Raw genomic sequence first — 21514 nt, 5'->3', positions numbered from 1 at the left:
TTAATTTGACAGAAGCAGTGGCCTCATGGCGACCCACTCTGGTTTTGATCTGTGTTTGAAAGTCCATTTGTCCATCTGCAATTTTGACTCAATAACATTTGAGGATTTTAACAGACGCTGTAATCCAGAACAACTAACAGGAGCCATTAGGATTAAGTGCCATGCTCAAGGGCTCAATAACAGATTTACTTGATCAGCTTAAGCATTCAAACCACCAACCTTTCGGGTACTGGGGTGACACTAGCCTCACGAGGCCACACCCACAATCTCGTCAGGCTTCCTTGGAGGATCAGTGACAGAAGGTTGAAGAAGTTGAGGCCCTGAAAAGTACCCCCTGAAATACTTTGCAACTATGTTATAATCCTAAAATCACACCCACTGTTGACCCTTGAACTAGTCTTTAATCTTACCTGTATTTTTTTTGTCTGTGGATGCGGATTGCAGCAATAAAACGGGAGGGAGCTGTGGCAGCCTGTTACTAAGAGCCAGAGGGTTAAGATCAGGTCTCTCATCTCAGAGACTTGATACCATATAGCACAGGTACTGTGTGCTGAGTCAAATCCTTTTTGTCCCTCCGGCAAACTAACAAGGACCAGATTGGGAGCATGTAAAATGACACATGGGAAGGAATGTGGGTCTGCTGAGTGGTTTGAACATGAATGGGACTCAGCAGGAGGTGGGTTTAGAGATTAGGGGTAGAAAGGTTTATGAAAGGAATCTGGTTTTGCATCAGGGTCAGGGCCCACAGTAATAACTCAGTGGGGTGCAGATGTGGTGGGAGTGGAATAAAAAGTTTAATGGGTAAAGGCGGTTGTGGTAGGACTCTATAAAGTGCCCAGTTAGCACATAAAATTCTGACAAACGTGTCTCTCAAAGCTTTGTGAGAATGTGGTTGTCCTATGGTTATTTGCATAAAAACTTCCCTCAATATTCGGGAACATTCTAAGAACACTTGAGGAACTTGACAGTAAATATACAATACGTGTTCCTGGTATTTTATTACTTATCCCAAAAAAATCATCACATTTTAAACCTGGTTTCATTATATTTATTTGTTGTAAATGTTCTAGGAAGGTTTGAAATTGTGAGTGTTTCTCAAATAGTTTGGTGAATGTTAATAAAAACTTTGTTTCAGTGCTTCATCACAACATTTCCTACAGCTTTCCACAAGGTTCTATTTAAAGTATTAGTTTTTAATAGTTCATGATTTTTGCTATTTGAAAAATGAAAAATTGCTTTAAAATACAATTACATTATATTTCAATGGTATTTCCTATATACTATGAAGTTAGAATCATTTGTAAATCAAGACTTGAATGGCCTACTCTAGTATAATAACTTTTTTGTTCTTCAGCCACTCCAGTATTGCCTTGGCCTTGGGATCACTTTCCTGCTGTAAGTTGAATTTTCTCTCAACCTTCAGTTCGTTTGAGCAAACTGAAGCAGGTTTTCTTGCAGTATATCCATGTATATTTCTCCATTCTTCTTTCTGTTTCAACAAGATGTGAAGCATCCCCACCACATGATGCTGGCACCACCATAATATGCCTTAATGAATGGTGTGTGTGTGTGGTTTAGTGTTTAGGCATGAGCAGTGTTTGCACCACACATTTCTCTTTGAAATTTGGCCATAAATCTCAATCGCATGGCATGGGATTGTCTGTTGAGATGGGAGTTAACCAGGGATCTGTGTGGTTTTCTTAACATGAGGTTTGTTTTTCTAATCTTTGCGCAATGACAACCACTGTGCTCTTGCAAACTAATAATGATTTTCACAGCTGGAAGGCACTGCCTGAGCTGGCTCTTTGATGATTTTCTCACCATGATGCTAAATTTCTCACCATGATAAGAACAACAGAATCAATGCACTCAATCCACTCCTGGCAGAGCATGAACTGTAGTTTAGTTTATTTAAACAGTGTATTTTGTTCTTTAACAAAACAGCATGTGCCTGCTCTTCGAATGTACCCACTGTTCAACTTTATCTGAATGTGACATTTGGAATAGGACAATGAAACTCATCTGTGGGCAGTTCCATGGCCTTATTCAGTGCAATAGGATGTCTGTGAAGCTGATTTCTCGTCCCCAAGGGAACCCTCAACAATCCCAAGCAGGTACCCCAAAAAAAACTGAAAGATACCCTAAATAGCTACCCAAAACAGATACCCAAAGAACACAAAAGGAAACCTGAAGAAAAAAAAAACAGGTACCCAAAATACCCCAAAGAGATACCCAAAAGAACCCCCCCAGAAAAGATCTCAAAATATCAAAGTGTTGGTTAAGAGACCTGGAGGGTCCATTTATGGAAGTCTTCTTTCTGCTAGATCCTACTAAAGATCGCAGCATTACTCTCTAGTGGCAACTCTTTAAATATCTCACAGTACCACTGATTTATTGTTGGTGGTTTGTCTTTAATCCAGTTAAAAAATTATGAATATGTAATCTCCAATAGTATTTTTTGAGGACATTGAGCTGTGCTAAGCAAGTATTATATAGAGACATATACAGAAAGATAAAAAAGGTAAAAGTTCTACACTAGATTCAGAAACATGAACAGTTAATATGCCTAATATGACGGGGTCAGTTGAGTTATTATGGTACACTTGGGGAGATCAGCCAGTAATGCAGCAATGAAACCACATTACAGTCATAACTCTCTAATTGCATTCCAACATCTGTTCAAATGCTGAGCTACTGAACGACTGCAAAGGGTAGTTGTCTGACACCAAAATTTTTTTTAGATGTTATGTGTATATACATATATACCCATATGTATGTATATATGTCTAAACAACCATATGTGGATGTATGACACAGGTACCCCAAACTACCCAACAGTGTCCCAAATTATCCAGAAGTACGGCTAACTGGTATCCAAAACTGCCCTAACAAACACTTGAAAGAACACAAAAGACCCTGAAACAGGAACCACAGGCCAAAGGAAAGTTCAGGGGTCAGGAAGGGAGGGTGTGAGTAAGATACAGTGTCTCACAAAAGTGAGTACACCCCTCACATCTTTGTAAATATTTGATTATATCTTTTCATGTGACAACACTCAAGAAATGACACTTTGCTACTATGTAAAGTATAAGTGTAAATTTGCTGTCCCCACAAAATCACTGAACACAGCCGTCAATGTCCAAACCGCTGGCAACAAAAGTGAGTACACCCCTAAGTGAAAACGTCCAAATTGGGTGTTTTACTCAAATATTTACAAGAATGTGAGGGGTGTACTCACTTCTATGAGATACTGTACATCAGGCCAGAGGGGTGCAGGGGTCAGGAAGGGAGTGTGGGAGGAAGTTGGATTCTTGGGCTCAGGGAAAAGGCAGCTTGGGTGTCTTTGGGGTACCTGTTTTTAGTCATTTTAGGTACTTGTGGTTCTTTTAGGTACTTTTGGTTAACTGTAACTGTTTGGAGTACTGTGGAGTACCTCTGGGTAATTGTGGGTACTAAAGGGGGCCTGTTTGCTCCCTTACCGTTGGTGAAACTTTGCCCACCTCATACCTGTTGTGTTAAGAAAAAGCCGAAGTACCTATTTAAAGCCGAAGTACCTATTTAAAGCCAAAGTACGTATTTAAAGCTGAAGTACGTATTTAAAGCTGAAGTACGTAACTTTCAAGAACAGGTATTTCTGCATCATTTTCTTAAAGAAATGACTTCATTCGACCAGGAGATTTGACATGCCATTCGTTTAATTCTATACTAAAATGAATTTGTTATCCAAAAGAAGAATTGCCACATCAGTGTCGCAGTGTAATTAATGCATTTTGCTCCTTGAGTTCCATCCATGCTCCGCCAATGTTCAGTCGTGTTTTCGAATGGCGTCTATCCACTTTTTTCCTTAGCCGCAGTAAACGGCATACAGACGTTTTTCAGATGCGAGCCTGGGTCAATCTGATATGGTAGGAATTAATCTACGACCCAGATTAGTAGAAAAGCAATGTGTTAATAAAAGAAACTTAATTATTATATACATAATTCAGCTTTAACTATGCTAGCCAGTTCAATCAAGCAGCATCCTTGGTGAATGAGTGCGTGCCTGAACAAGATCATAATGAGTATCTGCATAGCCAATTAAACTAAAACAAAATAGACCAAGCCAAAAAAAATTTTTTTTTTTTTATTAGTTTATTAACAGATATAGTTGAGATAAAATGTAGTGTAAAAAGTACATTTATTTTTAATTAGCCTTTTCTATAGTTCGTAGAATGGACATCATAATACAAATGAATCTAAATCTCGACATATTTACATTTCATATACAGACATTGTACAACCTACCCAACTCCCAGTCCAAAACATTATCCAAATTACTAATTCTCCTGGATGTCATAGAACAGTAGAGTCAGAAGGAGAACTGTAGTTGTGTAAAAGGTTAGAAATGCAATGCAAACATATTTCAGATAATTCAGACGGAGAAGCTTTGTGGTTTGTAGGGCAGTAGGTTATAGAGCGGGGCAAAGGGAGGGGGGTTGGGTTCCGGACAGGCTACTGATGGATCACTCTGGGGGACCCCTGGCCCTGCCACTGGAGCCAAGTAAAGAGAAGCTCTCTGAAAGACAAAACATAACACTCAAACATTTCCAATTTTAGAATTTGTTTCATTTAGAACTACAGTCTACTTTTATCACTAGAAAATCCTGGCCTGGGCTTATGGACATCAATATTTTATCTGTCTTACACATGCTTTATTAAATCAGTGAGGAAGAAGCGATTAGCTATATTTTCTGAACCAGATAATGTGCTGAGTTTGTCGTTGAGGCAGTCCCATCCCACTCCCATCCTATTCCTATCCCATCCCACTCCAATCCTCTCATCCCACTCCAATCCTCCCATCCCATTCCCATCCCACTCTCATCCCATTCCCATCCCACTCCCATCCTATTCCCATCCCACTCCAATCCTCCCATCCCACTCCAATCCTCTCATCCCATTCCCATCCCACTCCCATCCTATTCCCATCCCACTCCAATCCTCCCATCCCACTCCCATCCCATTCCCATCCCACTGCCGTCCCACTCTCATCCCATTCCCATCCCACTGCCATCCTACTCTCATCCCATTCCCATCCCACTCCCATCCTATTCCCATCCCACTCCAATTCTCCCATCCCACTCTCATCCCACTCTCATCCCATTCCCATCCCACTGCCGTCCCACTCTCATCCCATTCCCATCCCACTGCCGTCCCACTCTCATCCCATTCCCATCCCACTGCCGTCCCACTCTCATCCCATTCCCATCCCACTGCCATCCTACTCTCATCCCATTCCCATCCCACTCCCATCCTATTCCCATCCCACTCCAATCCTCCCATCCCACTCTCATCCCATTCCCATCCCACTGCCGTCCCACTCTCATCCCATTCCCATCCCACTGCCGTCCCACTCTCATCCCATTCCCATCCCACTGCCGTCCCACTCTCATCCCATTCCCATCCCACTGCCGTCCCACTCTCATCCCATTCCCATCCCACTGCCATCCCACTCTCATCCCATTCCCATCCCATTCCCATCCTACTCTCGTTCAGATCGGATTCCATCACAACCACTGGCAGCTTGACAGTTTGATTTGACTTTAGCCTGCCTATAAACTTCAGACCAACCCATGTCCACTGTCATTTAGGTGCCTTGTCAGAGGCATCGACTCGCACAGTCCTGGCCAACGACTTTGATTTTGGCACCATTGGCACTGGTGGTGGCTTTAACAGCATTCATTTTAGATAATCTAACGAAGTAAAGGGGGAATAAAATGCGCTTTTTGAATGTTCTTGTTAGCAAAGGGAAGATAGTGATAACCTTTGGCTCTGACCTGTGCTATAAAAGGGCTCTGTGGATTTCAGCGTACTCTGAACAAATACCTGAAAAAACACAGAAACAACCATGTTTACATTTGTAACAAATGTGACTTTCTGTGGGAGCAGCCAGACATCTTTAAAAGTAACTGGATATATGTATCCAAATGGAAACAGTTCCGAGATCATTTCCAGCCACATTGTTTTAGAGACTGATAGTCTGGGTCAGCTAGTGCTCAAATCCCTTTCTGTCGAAATGTGAAACAGAGGACATGGGAAACATTATATCCTGGAGAAGTGCCAGCAGAGAAAGTCAGTATAACCTAATGTACAGTATATTCCTTAAAGATTGTATGTTTATGATGGCCTTCTGACATTATTGAATCGTCTCCCCTGAAATTATTTTTAGGTTAATAAGCAGAGGGACAGCTATTTTCTCAAATGCATTAAATGGCAGGGTGACTTAAGCTCTTTTGAACATTATGCTCTATTGTTACAGAGTCAATTTACTGGTTTACGTGCTTATCATAACCCTATTGTAGACGTCCAAAGTCTTGTCACACTTTTATTTTCTGATTTTGCCATTGTCGTTGTTGATTGGTCACATGATAAAATATCAGGTGATTTCAATGTACAAATTGATTGTCAAGCAGATACAGTATCATGTCTATGGTGTTACTGAATCTTAGGAATTACTCAACATGAATGTAAATGTGTCAACCTACAACTGTGTTCATGCTCTGGACTTGTAACATGTGACTAAACTTTGAAATATCTCATGTTGATGAAGCTCAATCTGAACATTGCTGTATATATTTTACAGCTCTGCTTCCCACAGTGCAATACTTCAAATTTTATTGTTAAAAAAGTGTATTATTAAAAAGAGAAATGTAGCTAAATATATTATAACATATTATAATGTACAGGTATATACTGCTGCATCCCCAGATTATTTTGGTCCAAATAAAATCCTAATAAAATTTATCGCAGACATGAATGGGGAATTGAAAAATAAGGTTAAAAAAAATATATATATTTATTGTATTTTATTGTGAAAGTACAATCTATGAATCTAATGACAGTTGGAATTTGAAATGTGTATAAATTCTTTTTTTTAAAGGTCCCCTTTTTCAGTCAAAAAAATCTGATGCTTTGGTACTTTTATATATATAATATTTCACCACGACAGATCATAAAAAAAGATTTTTTTCACAACTCTAAGCACATCTGATCTAATACTGACTGAGTACAAAAAACTTCTAGAACGTTGAAATTCACTTTGAAATACATTGTTCCTACAAAGTACATGCATAACGTTTGATATGATTTTCTTATTTATTGTTAAAATACCTTTTACTATCAATATGCTCATTGTTCCAAATAAATCACTCAATCATTCGGTGAATATTTTGCATGTATTTTACATTGTTTTGCAGAGATGGGGACAAGTCACACATGGTCAAGTCCAAGCAAGTCTCAAGTCTAAACCGTCAAGTCTCGAGTCAAGTCTCAAGTCACAGTTCAGATAAATCAAGCAAGTCAAGTCAAGTCAAGGGTTCACCCTAAGCAAGTCAAGTCAAGTCCTTATAAGTTTCAAGTCAAGTCACAGTACTAAAGAGATGAACACACACACACTGTCCTCGGTTTCTGATGTGCGCTCGGTGCGAAGCTCGATTTCAAAATCAAATATTTTTCTCCTCCGCGGTACAATTTTTTGGGGGGACGAAGCGGAGGGATCTTGAATCCGCCTGAAGGGGTTGTATTCGCTATAACAACCGCCTCGCTATACCTTATCCCGCTTATTACATGGCTACCTACAAAATAAATCTATAATTTGACACAAAATATTGATTTCAAAAGGAATTTATTGATTTCAAAACGATTGTATTGCTTCCTCTAAAGAAAATAGTCCGTTCCGTCTCTGGTTAGAATCCTGCTGCGTCCATTGCAACGCGCTGTTTTTAATGGCAAAGGTCTGTTATCAAGAAATAACACGCATTCTGCACTGGAATTCAGCCAATCCATGTAATAAGGGCTAATAATAACGACCTTATAAACTAATTATTCTGACTGAAAAACTGCCTAATATGTAATTACGCTGTAATTATTCTTCTAAATGTTTAGGTGCTAGTAATCACATCGGCGCCTCCATGTTAGCCTTTCATGCAGTAAAGTTAACTGTTAAGGTGTAAGCACAATGCTTTTTAGTTTCCACACGCAGTCCACAAACACTTGAAAATGCCCACATTTAATACAGACATTATAGCCTACGTGTAATAATATACATGCCCGCTAATTTTAAGATGCCCATCAACATTACAGTTCAGGCTATGCCACTGTTATAGTCAAATTCCCTTACATCTATTTACCAGACGTATTCGGTAATGATAATGGTCACATTTCTAACAAGAAAAATAAACATTAGTAACTTAATCGTTATAGATCTTAGTGAAACTGAATATAAAGAGATTACTTTCTTACCTTTCCTTGTGGTTCTTAAAATAACGAATGAAATTTGACGTTGTTGCATATTTTGCATCTGGCAAATCTTTTTTTATTCACACGGTCCAGGTCAAAGTCCTTGTATCCAAACGATACTATTTGTGGAGCTCGACTAACGTTACTGTCTGCCATGTTTGGCGCGGTTTGAATTGTGCAGCGTTAAAGGCACATACGCTGATTAGTGGTGCTGATGTCACAACATATAAAATAAAGTTTGTTTATTATAAGTTCAAGTCATTGTCGAGTCTTCCACTTCAAGTCAAGTCAAGTCTCAAGTAACTTGTTCTCAAGTCAAAGTCAAGTCAAGTCATTTTCATACTTTAATCAAGCAAGTCACAAGTCCTGAAAATGGTGACTGGAGTCAAGTCATGTGACTCGAGTCCCCCACCTCTGTTGTTTTGCCTAATATGTTCAGATTTTAATGTACAGAAACTCCACCCTAAGGCCGTAGATTTGTATGTAACCTCTGTAGGATTCAAACCCACAACCTTGGTGTTGGTAGTGTGAGCCACAAAAGACCACTGCATAACCAAATTAACCATGTGAACACTGGCAAGGTCTTCCGACATGGAGCAGGATGGAACCATCACAACTACATCTTTGTTGATAAAGGAGGCTTCTGCCAGGTCAAAACTCGACAGTGTTGGTGCAATATCATTGGCCAATGAGTAACTGTCCATGTACCTGGACAACCTGGGGGAAACATATTTCTGTTTTTATATCTGAACATGTGTGATAATGTTGGGTTCTACCATTCAGAGATGACTCAGGAACGGCTTAGGATCAATCTCTGATGTCTGACCCTAGACCTGCCTCATAATCTCCTTTTCATTATGGAGGTGGAAGGTCTATGACCGCCATCTTCATGAGCATGTCACCCTGCTACAGCAACGGTCAAGAGAAACCAAAATCTCTTGAGGGCTGGATTCAAACTTGCACCAAAATCTAAGTAAACAATTGAAATCACAGGCTGTTCCAACTTGCACAAATTTCATCACAGGAACTCATCATGTGACTCAGTAGTGTGTTTGGCCCCACATGCCTGTATGCACTCCTGACAACGTCTGGGCATGCTCCTGATGAGACGGAGGATGGTGTCCTGGGGGATCTGTGGTTCTACTTGGTGGCATCGAATGCACCGATACATAACGTCCCAGAGGTTCTCAATTGGATTCAGGTCTGGGGAACATGAGGGCCAGTCAATGGCACCAATGCCTTTATCATCCCGGAACTGCCTACACACTCTGGCACCAGGAGGAACCCAGGGCCCACTGCACCCGCGTGAGTTCTAATCGGTCATGCTGGATGACGTGCAGGCATCATAATGTTCACCATGGCGTCTCCAGACTCTTTCATGTCTGTCACATGTGCTCAGTGTGAACCTGCTCTCATCTGTGAAGAGAACGGGAGGCCAATGGCTAACCTGCCAATTCTGGTGTTCTCTGGCACATGCCAATAGAGCTGCACGGTGCTGGGCTGTGAGCACAGGTCCCACTAGAGGACGTCGGGCCCTCCTGCCACGCTCATGGAGTCAGTTTCTGAAAGTTTGGTCTGAAACATGCACACCCGTAGCCTGCTGGAGGTAATTTTGTATGGCTCTAGCAGTGTTCCTCCTGTTCCTCCTCACATAAAAGGAGCAGATACGGGTCCTGCTGCTGGGTTGATGCCCTTCTACGGCCCTGTCCAGCTCTCCTCGTGTAACGGCCCGTCTCCAGGTCTCTCCTCCATGCTCTTGAGACTGTACTGGGAGACACAGCAAACAAAACTTCTTGCAACAGCACATATGGATGTGCCATCCTGGAGGAGGTGGACTACCTGTGCGTTCTGGATGGGCTGCAGGTACTGCCACACACTACCAGTAGTGAGAAGGATCAAGCAATATCCAAAACTAGAGAAGAATCAGTCAGGAAGGATAAGGAAAGAGCAATTGTCTGTGGCCACCACCTGCAAAATCATTCCCTTCTTGGTGGTTGTCTTGCTATTGCTTCTCCGGTGCATCTGTTGTCACTTTAATTTGCAGCAAAACAGGTGACATTGATTCACAATCACTTGTGCTTCCTAACTGGACAGATTGATATCCCTGAAGTTTAATTGACTTGGTGTTATAATGTAATGATTGTGTTCCATTAATTCTTCTGAGCAGTGTAGTAAGTACATTTCCAATGAATAAAAATTAAAAGCTAAATGGTTCTACTTACAACCCAAACACACAATGTTAGAGTGTCAATTAAATTGTATATCAAGTGATGTACTTATCCAGTTGAAAGATAGAAAGGCACAGTACTAATTATCTCAAAACCTTTCATTTTGCAGCAAAGAATCTTACTGTGTGGTCCACACATTCAGGAGGGGTGAATACTTATGCAATAAATTATTTTCAGTTTTGTATTTGTAAATAATTAAGAAAAAAAATGTGACTTTATTTTTCTTGTTTTGATCAATGGCAAAAAAAAATTGAGGGGCACTGTAAACATCAACACCTCATTGGAACTTTGATTGAAACCTGGTAGGTTTCTTCTGACAAGTTGTGTAAATAGTTTTTTGGCATGAAGTCAATTTGTATCTTTTTATGGCTTTACTGGGGTGTCAAGTCATTCTGGGGAGGAATATTAATCAAGCAATTGACGACAAACCAGATATTTAATTGACACGAGAATGACATAGTGTTGTCCAGCACAACAGATAAGCCGTAAAACGAGTACCATGATACATATTTCACTGAACAGAGCTATTCCACAGTGTATCTTCTATCGGTCAACTCAGCCTCCTTTCTACTGTCCCTCACATCCCTCTAACTATCCCCTGCCTCTGGATCAGACACATTCTGCTGAATTAGTCACAACAAAGTCAGACATATTTTCAACTTTTAACCAACACCGAACATAGTTTAGCAGTCCTTTCAACATCTTTCCAGCAACATTTTAGCGGGTGGGTCGTCTCAGTGCCGAAGTTCCTCAGTTTATTTTTCTTTTAACATGGCGTGTTGATCATAGTCCTTTGATATATAAGTTGTAACACATTTCTGATCTGTGGAAATGTATATTATTCCTCACTGCCAAACATTGGGTCAAAGCTGCTCTTCTTCACTTCAACTCACCAGACAAGCACACCCGTGGGCGGCTCCCATTTTGTCACTCTGCTCAAGATTAAATTTTCTCTCCAGACATTATATATACAATCCATAGAGAGTCCGCTCAATCTTGCTTCATAAGATTTGCAATAATACGGTTTCTATATCGACTTTGCATTGTTTAATGGGTTGAAGAAGCTTCTATGTAACGTGATCCAAGTCAATGATTTCCATTATTCATCCCAGATATGTTTTCCAAACAAAAGATTATTAGAAGATAAAATTACACTACATAAAAGTAAATGTAAATGTAACGGCGTAGTTATGGTACAGCCTTCGACAGCATTTGAAACACATTTAGAAATGCACTACCATAGATGAGCAAACACCTTGTGTCAGAACCTCAAAGTCACAGCACGTAAAACATATAGTGCATGAAAGTGCCTCCTTTGCATCATGGTAACACTACACTCAGACAGATGCAGAAAGTTATAATCATAATAATAAAGTCAGTTGCCAAAGTCTAATGTATTGGCTTTGTTACTGACATGCCTTTCAATATTTTACATATTTCTCAACCTTTCCAATGACTTGCCATAATATATATAATGCCATATTAAGGCCACCAGATACTCTGCTCAAAAAAGGGCAAATGAAATCATCACAGTATAACACCAAGTCAATTAAACTTCAGGGATGTCAATCTGTCCAGTTAAGAAGCATAAGTGATTGTGAATCACTCTCACCTGTTTTGATGTAAATGGAAGTGACAACAGATGCACCGGAGAAGCAATAGCAAGACAACCACCAAGAAGGGAATGATTTTGCAGGTGGTGGCCACAGATAATTACTCTTTCCTTATCCTTCCTGACTGATCCCCCAGGACACCATCAGCTGTTTCATCAAGAGCATGCCCAGACGTTGTCAGGAGTGCATACAGGCATGGTGGGGACATTCACACTACTGAGTCACAATATGAGTTGCCATGATGAAATTCACGCAAGTTCAATAATAATAATTAATTTAGATTTTCGGTGTGAATTTGAATCCAGCCCTCAATCGATTGGTGAGTTTGGTTTCCATTGATCGTTGTTTTGTCATTGTTGTCAACGAATTACACAATGCACAGTAATGATTTTGATCTTTAATATATTTCATTCATTGAGACCTGATGTGATTTAACTGCTCCCTTAATTTTTTGGAGCAGTGCATTTTGTCTCAAAAACATTTCAGAAGTCATTACATTTATTTAAAAGGGTGTGGGTGGGTGTGTGTGTGTGCGTGTGTGTGTATATATATATTTGGACAGTGATGCAAGTTTTGGATTTAAAATGAAACGGTGACTTAGAGGTGAAAGTACAGAAAGTGCGCTTTAATCTGACATCCATAAACCGTGTACTTTGTAGGAATTACAGACCTTTTTATATTTAGTCGCCCCATCCCCTTTTTAGGTGTCTGAAAGTAATTGTACAAATAATCTTAAATGAATGTGTCATGTTTTGTAATTCATTGTAAAATCCTTTATGCTCATTGACTGCCTGAAATCTGCGACAAATCAGACGCTGGGTATCTTCCCAATCATCCGTTTACTTCCTGTTAGTTTTCTGTCCTGTCTTCAGAAAGGCACGATTGATTCTCTGTTGGAATCATATTTTGTGTTTTGTGACCCTTATTGGCCTAAATAAAAAAGCAGTGCTGTACTTCTACTGCTCCACCAGTAGGGTTTGCTCTGCTCACCTTCCCACAGTCTCCTGTACATTTATCTGTGTGCTGTAATTGGATATGAATTGGGGACAAACTTGCTGTTCATTCATTTAGTTTTTCACCAGAAAGCGCACCACACAGAATCGCAGACAGTTCCTTTCACACTTCACGAAAGTCCGTCAAAAATACTAAAACTGGCAGCCAAGTGAGACAAAAAGATTGGTACTATGGTACTTTTTGAAACATTAGCCATTAGCTTGGCTATAGCCAGCTGTCAGAAGTGTTAACCTGTCAGTCATTGGGTATTGAAAGGCTGAAAAACACCAGAAATGTGCAATTAAACCCAATGTTATTGAGAAAGAAAATAATAATTAAGGACACTTAAAAATAATTGCATATGTAAACATTTATAGCAGCTCTGTGCATAGGCAGCTGTAAAAATGCCATGGCAACTACTGAAGCAAATACCAATTTAAACATCACCAGTTAGAGGGGATAAGCAAATAAACTTTAAAGATTCCAAATAAAATATATTCTAAATGGAGTTTATGTCTTGGAGACACGTTCTTGTTTTCTGGGGGATTATGGCTGGAGGCTTTTCTTGTTTGCTCTGCTCAGCCATGTTCCTGCCTGGCATGATCTACAGAAGGGCTACTTGGCGCCCTTTGTCTTTGAATGTGTTCTAATAGAGGGTGGTTTAGGGAATGGCAACAGGGTAATATGTGATTACAGAGTCCTCCATGAGCTTCCTTCCAATGTAACAGACCCCTTTCTCTCTGCTGGAGTTTTACTAGACTAGTTACTAGACGTTAGGCTTATGACGGAAACACAGGTTGTTGAAAAAAGTATTTGCTGTGCTGAGAAAAACTTTGTATTGGTCTTATAGTCATCAAATAAATAATTTTATTCATTCATTGTACTTGTTCCTCAGGGCAGTGAAACCATAGTTTCAAGACAGGTGGTAGTTGAAAACATAACATCTGCGTAGATAAGCAGGGTCAGAGACATGCTGATTATAATAACAGTAACTTCCACAGAATAGTACATGGAAACAGAATGCAATGTATTTATGTTTTGCAATAAAGAAGTTTTAAGGTGTGTGTTTCATGCATTTAATTCAGATGTTCCAAGAGATATTTGGTTTGACACCTGGCCAATGGGTTTTGCTCTTATCTGTTCCAATACTAACAGGAGTGGAGCGGCGTGAGAAAACAAAAAAACAAATGACAAGACAATTGGCAGGCACTGAAACCAAAGTCTACTTAGGACAAAGGATGACCTTACAGCAGGAATGGTCAATCGTTTTATCTTCGAGGCCACATCTGGATTTCAAACCTCAACAGAAGAACACAAAATATACTTATTTTACAGATTTGTTGGTAAAAATCTGCTGACCAGAAAAAAGGCAATTTTTCAAAAACATACAGTATATAAAAGCAACATACCCTACACAGTATATACAGTGCCCTTCAGAATTAATGGGCCACTTGGAAACGTTTAGCAACAAAAATTAAACCATATATGAATGTTTCATTGCAGTGCAATCTAAAATATTTTTAAAATTCAAACCTTAAATTGAAATAACAATGTTCACAGACAAATATTAATCAAGAAACATAATTTTTCTTTTAAAGATTATTAGTGGGTTTTTTTTCTTTCAAAAACATTATAGGCACTTTTAGAAATATAATACAATTATCTTCCCATCTTTTCTAGTTAATCTGAGTCATTAGGTACAGTGTCACTACAATGTGAGTCATTACAGTACAGTGCCTCTAAAGCATTCACCTCCTCCAGACTTTTCCACATTTTAGGCATTGGTGGCATTTTATTGTATAACAACATGAAATCAAAAGAAATGTAATTTGGGTTATTTGTCAGATCCTGGCTGGGGTGCCTCTAGGCATCTCTATGTTTCAATCTCTCTGGAGGCTACAGTCAGAGCCTGACAGCCGAGGTGCCTCTGGGTATCTCTATGTCTACTGCTATTTATTGCCTCTGATTGTGGATCCTATTTAAGTCGCCCTGTTGTTCCCTTGGTTGTCGGTCTTATTATTATTTAATTTTTTTTAGTTGTTGGTGGTTTGCTGCTCTTCAGTTTTCAGTTTGTACTGCTCCTTTTATTGTTTTCTGTTTATACAGTTAAAATGATAGTCATTAGCTCTGCGCCTTGTGTCCTGCCTACACTCAAGCTCCATCAAGTTGGATGTGGACCTTTGGTGAACATCAATTTCAACTCTTTCCCCTTATTCTCAATCGGGCTTTGACTGGGCCACTCATAGACATTCCCAGACTTGTTTCCGAAGCCACTCTAGCTGTGTGCCTTGGGTTGTTGTCATGCTGAAAGGTGAATTTTCACCCCCGTCTGAGGTCCTAGGTGCTCTGGATCAGGTTTCATCAAGGACCTCTCTGCATTTACCTCTGTTTGTCCTTCCCTCAATCTTGACCAGTCTCCCATCACCTGCTGCTGAGAAGCATCCCCATAGCATGATGCTGCCACCACCATGCTTCATGCTTTTCAGGATGATTTGTTAGGCTTGTACCCAACATATAACTTAAAAAGTCTGTATGTAATTGTAATTCTTTTTTTATTTTTTTAAAGATGCCACAAGTTTACTGGCTTGAAGTCAGAAACAGTGCAACGCAACACTAGTATTGCAATAACCTCTGCTGGAAATGGACATGAAGTGCTGTTTGAGTGAAGCGATACAGAGCCTGCTAGCAGACTGTGCACTGCTGCTCAGCTTGTACTTTCTGCTCCATGAAATACCAAATCACAGACTTATTTATAATTAGTACAAAGAAAAACTACACATTTACTGAATCAGCCTTTACTGAATTCTGCTTCGCTATCAACGGCGTAGATGACTCTGATGACAGTTCTTGCTCTGCTGCACATAAAATTATAGAAATAATAACTTCTATAACTATTGTGTAGGCCTACTTAAAGTAACAAAAAGTGGTTCAAGACAGTTAAAGGGCAGTATGTAGTATGCAACAGGCCCAAGATTTGAGGTAGATTTTTGTTGATTGACCGGATAAAGCTGCTGAGGCTGTTGTCCGGTATTTTATGGAACAGTCCGGTGTGTGCGTGTGTGTGTGTGACTGACCCGGTAAAGCTGCTGAGGCTGTTGTCCGGTGTGTGTGTGTGTGTGTGACTGACCGGGTAAAGCTGCTGAGGCTGTTGTCCGGTGTGTGTGTTAGTGTTGTCCACCAGTAACGGGGCGCTCGGGGATGAGAAACATCCCTCCTCGGAGAACTGAGATGACGATGGGGTCACTGAGCAGAACCTCTGTCAAATACACACACATTTCATGTCTTTATTTCCTTGTGGACAGCCCGAACATTCCTAAATCTTAACCTTAACATTCCTAAACCTTAACCTAACCCTAATCTAAACCTAACCCTAACCTTAACCTCAATAAAGTAACATGTATGCCTAAACTTTACCTAGATGTAATGCCTTACCTTAACCCTAAACTTAACCAACAATGCCTGGACCTTAAAGAAACCCCAATTCTAACTCTTAAGTTAATTGTAAATTTGACCCTAAACCTAAACCCTTAGGAAGAAAATGGAAAAATATACTTTTGATTTGTGGGGATCCAGAAAAATGTATAGTTATGGGGACAAAATGACCCCACAAGTGATGAAAACAAGAGCACACACACGCACATATAAAAGGGCTGTTAAGGGTGCATCATTTTAGATCTAAAACGATGTTGTCACAACAAAAGAATGAAGCTTTCACCCGCCAACATGAGTGACATGGAATGTTCGGGTGACAGCATGACAACACATTCATAAATTAAAAGTTTCTGGTAGCAGCTGTAAAGCCCTAATATTGTATGAAGTAATTATGCTGTCGATAAGGCTCTATCTCCCACCCACTCAGTCTTTTTGTCTCTGATTCCCCAGAGATATATATTTTAGCAGTGGTTGCAAAGGAAATGAGAGGAAATGACAATCCTATAAAACGCTTTTTGGCGTCCAACTAATTTATTGGATTAGTCTGGGAGTGGCAGCGACCATTTAGTGATGGCCGATGGAGGGCCTGAGATATAGAAGCCATGTGGCACAATGTGACCACAAGCATCCTGACACATTGACCCCAACCGTCCCATCACTACCAGTGTCTATCCCCTCACCCACACGGACCCTCCCCCTGACACACACACACACGCACATACACACTCACACACACACAGGCATACTGCTTGTCAACCCCAAGCAGTGGGGAGAGCGAGTTAGAAAGACTGTGGTATTTGGACAAGACACAAAAGGGCAGGGGTGGGGTGGAAGATCCAGGGGTGGAATGCGGCTGGAGGAAGGACCTCATATCGTGATTTCTGAGAAACAATCTTCTCTGACGTTGACATGTGTCTTCCTGGGCTATATCCTGCTGTGTCTCAAGGCCTGCTGTGTCTTCCTGGGCTATATCCTGCTGTGTCTCAAGGCCTGCTGTGTCTTCCTGGGATATATCCTGCTGTGTCTCAAGGCCTGCTGTGTCTTCTTGGGCTATGCCCTGCTGTGCCTCAAGGCCTGCTGTGTCTTCCTGGGCTATATCCTGCTGTGCCTCAAGGCCTGCTGTGTCTTCCTGGGATATATCCTGCTGTGTCTCAAGGCCTGCTGTGTCTTCCTGGGATATATCCTGCTGTGCCTCAAGGCCTGCTGTGTCTTCCTGGGATATATCCTGCTGTGCCTCAAGGCCTGCTGTGTCTTCCTGGGATATCTCACCAAGACACAGAACATACGCCCCTTTTATTCTCCCTTCATGCCAGCAACTCTCTACATGGCCTTAATGAAATCAGGCCCAATTAGGTGTTCCGTCTCAGATGTGGACACGTGAGGCGGATCTCATAGAGATATGACTCATTCCCTACTAAACTGAGCCGTGACATTTTGAATCCGAATTCAGAAAACGGAAACGCACACATTTCTACATATTTTGATTATTCCAAAGGTATGAATATGCCATCTAACCTTTTAAGTTTGGAAATAATAGCAGATAGACTTAGGTGAGAGTACTATTAAATGTAATTGTAAATACTTCAGCTGTGTTTGATTGAAGTTGCCTGTCCTAATGGGCCAATAAAATTGTCCCAAAGTTGTAAACCCCGCTGATCTTGAACCCCAGGCTGGCTAACGTAAACACTGACAGTATCTGGACAATTTCATAGCAGAAGAACGACGTGATGGCACAAGAAAGACTTGTTAAGTTTAACGGCGGCCCGGCATCTTGACACCATATGTGATATCACCCATGTGATATCCTGTGTCATCTGGGAGACTGCCTCTCATGTGATACCTCTGCTACTCTCCGCAACTCCAATCTCCAGCTGTGTGTTCAACCTCCTCAGAGACTGTACCGCCACCCCCCTGGAACACAGCTAGATGAAGTAACATGGTTCGGAATTACTGTACCGCAATGGCTACCAAACCTTTCTGTTTACCAAGCCACCAACACATTTCATTTTGCCACGTGTACCCCAGAAGCCTTGGTAGCTGGGAAATCACTCGATGAGAGCCCCTGAGTTTCGACTGCCTGGTAAGGGAAGCCTGTGAAGTAGGCTCCCCCTTCCAGTCGAAAAGAAGGCTAAATCATCTCAAAATCCCTGAATCTGGCACCAATGGCCTTTGCTTATCTTAGGTACATTAAGTGCTCAAAAGCACAGCAAGCATTGTCAAAACAAGCTTGCATAAAACACCCAAAGATAATGTCATCCATATTCAGACAAGCCAGAGAGGAAGCCATCATCAGACCCTGCACAGATGAAACACAGCAGCACGTCTTCACCAGCAACCAGCCTTCATAAAGTGAAATCAGTGTTAATTATTCATTAAATTAAAAAAATTCAGTGGCAGTTGTCAAGACGATAACTGATTAAATAGAGACAACAATAGAAAAAGAAAAATGTTGGTTGAAAAAAAAGAGACAAAATCTTCTTTGTGACAGTTTTCAAATAAACGATAGTTGGATAGGAGGATTTTGGAGAGAATCTCTATGTTTTATTCATGATGCGCTTTCAGATGTCTTCAAAAGACATCTGAAAGCACATCATCCCAATATAAATACAAACAGGAAAAGATCATGTTGTGGTGCCTGGAGATGTGGGTATATCCTAATTTGTTAACTATCAAAACGTTTCTAAATCTTCTGTTTTCCGATCGTTCTTACATTTCAAACTGATAATTCCATCCATGTCAGTTAAACTGCTCGAACATTAATGAGTGTGTGATACACATTTTCCACTGGCAAATTACATTTCAGAAATTTCTCGCTTGGCTGTTGGTGTTGAACAGTGATCAATAGGCTATATAACACAATTGTGCTTTTGTAGTTACATTTTTATTTTATTTCTCTCCTTTCCATTACCAGTGATGTAATGTTAAAAGTAGACAGCCATCCGTCTATTGACCCAGAAGGGAGTGGTGTAAGCTACATTTTGAGGGATTTGGGGGAGGGGCCTCAACCTCCGACCTCGCGGGGAGGCCTCTGCCTAGAAGTACCCCATCATGTGCATGTGCAGACTACGCCGAGTGTTGGTAGTACCCTGTCATGATTCCACCTTGGACCCCGCCCCTTGTGGCCTGTGACCCTGCCCCTTGCGGCCTGGGACCCCACCCCTTGCCGCCTGGGACCCTGCCCCTTGCGGAGACATCCCAGCTTCGTCTCTCTTTGTCGCCGGCCTTCTAGCTTGCCATCGTCCCCTTCTGCACACAAACGCATCTCCAGACTGTCTTATCACACACACCTGTTCCCAACTCCCTCAGTCCCATGAGTAGAAATGTCATCTACCCAGTGTCTTGGCCCCGTATTGTTTGGTGTTAACCTCTAGTTATGTTTGTGCTGCTGTCTCAACGTTTTGCCTAGGGCAAACACTTGTTGATTTAGATTTTGTGCCGGTTCGGCCATCTTTGTGAATTGCCTTCTGTACGCTTTCACGCGCAGTTTTGGACTCCTGGTGTGAAATAAAACAGTGTTTTCAACACCACCTTCCTGCCTACCCACACAATGACACAGCCCAACTTTGGAACTGCTGTTGTAACATTTCAACACCTGTCTCCTCAGTAGCATCCCCAGTGATTTATCGTGTCATGATTGGGGCTAACAGGCAACATCTATGACATTCAGAACAGGGTCTCAAACATGTATAGTTACACTAAAAGTGAGTTATGTTTTCAAATTTAATAAGAGGTCTTCTTAACGGACATGTCCCAGGGAGTCAGATATATCAAATGTAATGGATGAGCAGCATGTAATACAATACTCGACGAAAGCATCGAAGAAACTTTGAACTTACAGTGAACTTCCCCTGGACGTGCTCTACAAGTACATCAGTCCTTACCTGGTCCTTGATGCTGCCCAGCACTGCTGTGGTCAGGATACCCAGGAAGAACGCCATCAGGTTAAGGCTGGTCAGCAGCCAGATCAGGGCGTACAGAGACAGCACATCCCCGCAGCTCTGCACACCAACAAACTCATAGTAGTTGTTCATGTAGCCCCCACTGCAAGAAAGAACAACATCCCTTAGAACACTTCCTGTAAAAAATAACATGTTGCTAGTTGTGCTAGTAATATGCACCTAACGCAGTACAATTTTACAAGGCTATACCGAAATATCCTGATGAGTTGAGCAGGCGCAGATGTTCCTTCTGATGATGACACAACTTGAGGAAAATACAGTGGGGCAAAAAAGTATTTAGTCAGCCACCAATTGTGCAAATACTGACTAAATACTTTTTTGCCCCACTCTGTGTGCTTATTTGAGCCCACCTCAACTTAAACAAGGCACAACCCCTCCACACCACACCTCGCTGCCATAAGCATTCCACGGCCCGGCGTAACCATCGCGGGCGCAGGAGGTGCGGTGGCCCCACGGGTCCGCGGTGGGACGGGGGCGCCATTAGTGGCCTCAATCAGAAAATGATTTCCAATTTCTGTGCTACCCTCATGTGTTTCTATTGAGTTAGCACAATCAGACGGCGGATGGAAGCGCAGTCTCTCTAGGATCGGCATCACATACCTGTAAGGACATCTTGCGCCCGGGGCCCGGCGTCACCACGCTACGCCAGTGATTACATGTATCACCCAGGTGGGTGGTTTCTACACATTGGTCGAGGGGTGAGCTACCACATACATGAGAGTACCCCAAGACAGTACTCACGTAGAACATTCCACTGGAGCTACAGCTTAACCACATTTCTAACCATGAGAAGGAGTTTCTCTGCCTGAATTCTATTTCGGTCGCACACAAAGCTGCATGAAGGACAGTTAATTCGTAACTCACTTGGCGCAGTCATAAAGGTCACAGCAGTAACAGGTTCCACTGCGAACCTTCATGCTACATGACTCCAAGAGACCCTGACAAGGCACCTGCAGGAAGAGGCACAGACTTTTAGCGGCAGTACGAGCTGTGGCCGGTGAAAGGCGATTCACTG

General features: G+C 41.4%; 1 protein-coding gene across 6 annotated transcripts in view; it reads right to left on the bottom strand.

Annotated features, from left to right (window-relative positions):
* Nucleotides 1-4128: 4128 nt before the first annotated feature.
* Nucleotides 4129-21514, bottom strand: part of LOC105012578 (transmembrane protein 255B) — a 38932-nt gene continuing 21546 nt past the window's right edge. For 2 of the 6 annotated variants that reach the window (XM_010873509.3, XM_010873519.3), the window contains 4 exons: nt 21364-21449; nt 20422-20581; nt 16236-16364; nt 4189-4555 (listed from right to left, as the gene is read on the bottom strand). In XM_010873509.3, the coding sequence (XP_010871811.1) occupies nt 4412-4555; nt 16236-16364; nt 20422-20581; nt 21364-21449 (519 nt within the window). In that variant the 3' untranslated portion in view covers nt 4189-4411. Of the gene's footprint in view, nt 4556-14356; nt 14408-16235; nt 16365-20421; nt 20582-21363; nt 21450-21514 lie in introns of all 6 variants that reach the window. The other 4 variants (XM_010873528.3, XM_010873546.3, XM_020046155.2 and 1 more) reach the window with 3 other exon arrangements.

The sequence above is a fragment of the Esox lucius genome, chromosome 1, assembly GCF_011004845.1.
Source record: "Esox lucius isolate fEsoLuc1 chromosome 1, fEsoLuc1.pri, whole genome shotgun sequence".
NCBI classification, from domain to species: Eukaryota; Metazoa; Chordata; class Actinopteri; order Esociformes; family Esocidae; genus Esox; species Esox lucius.
The sequence above is the reverse complement of the archived record's forward strand: the minus strand, read 5'-3'. Positions and strand labels throughout refer to the sequence as shown.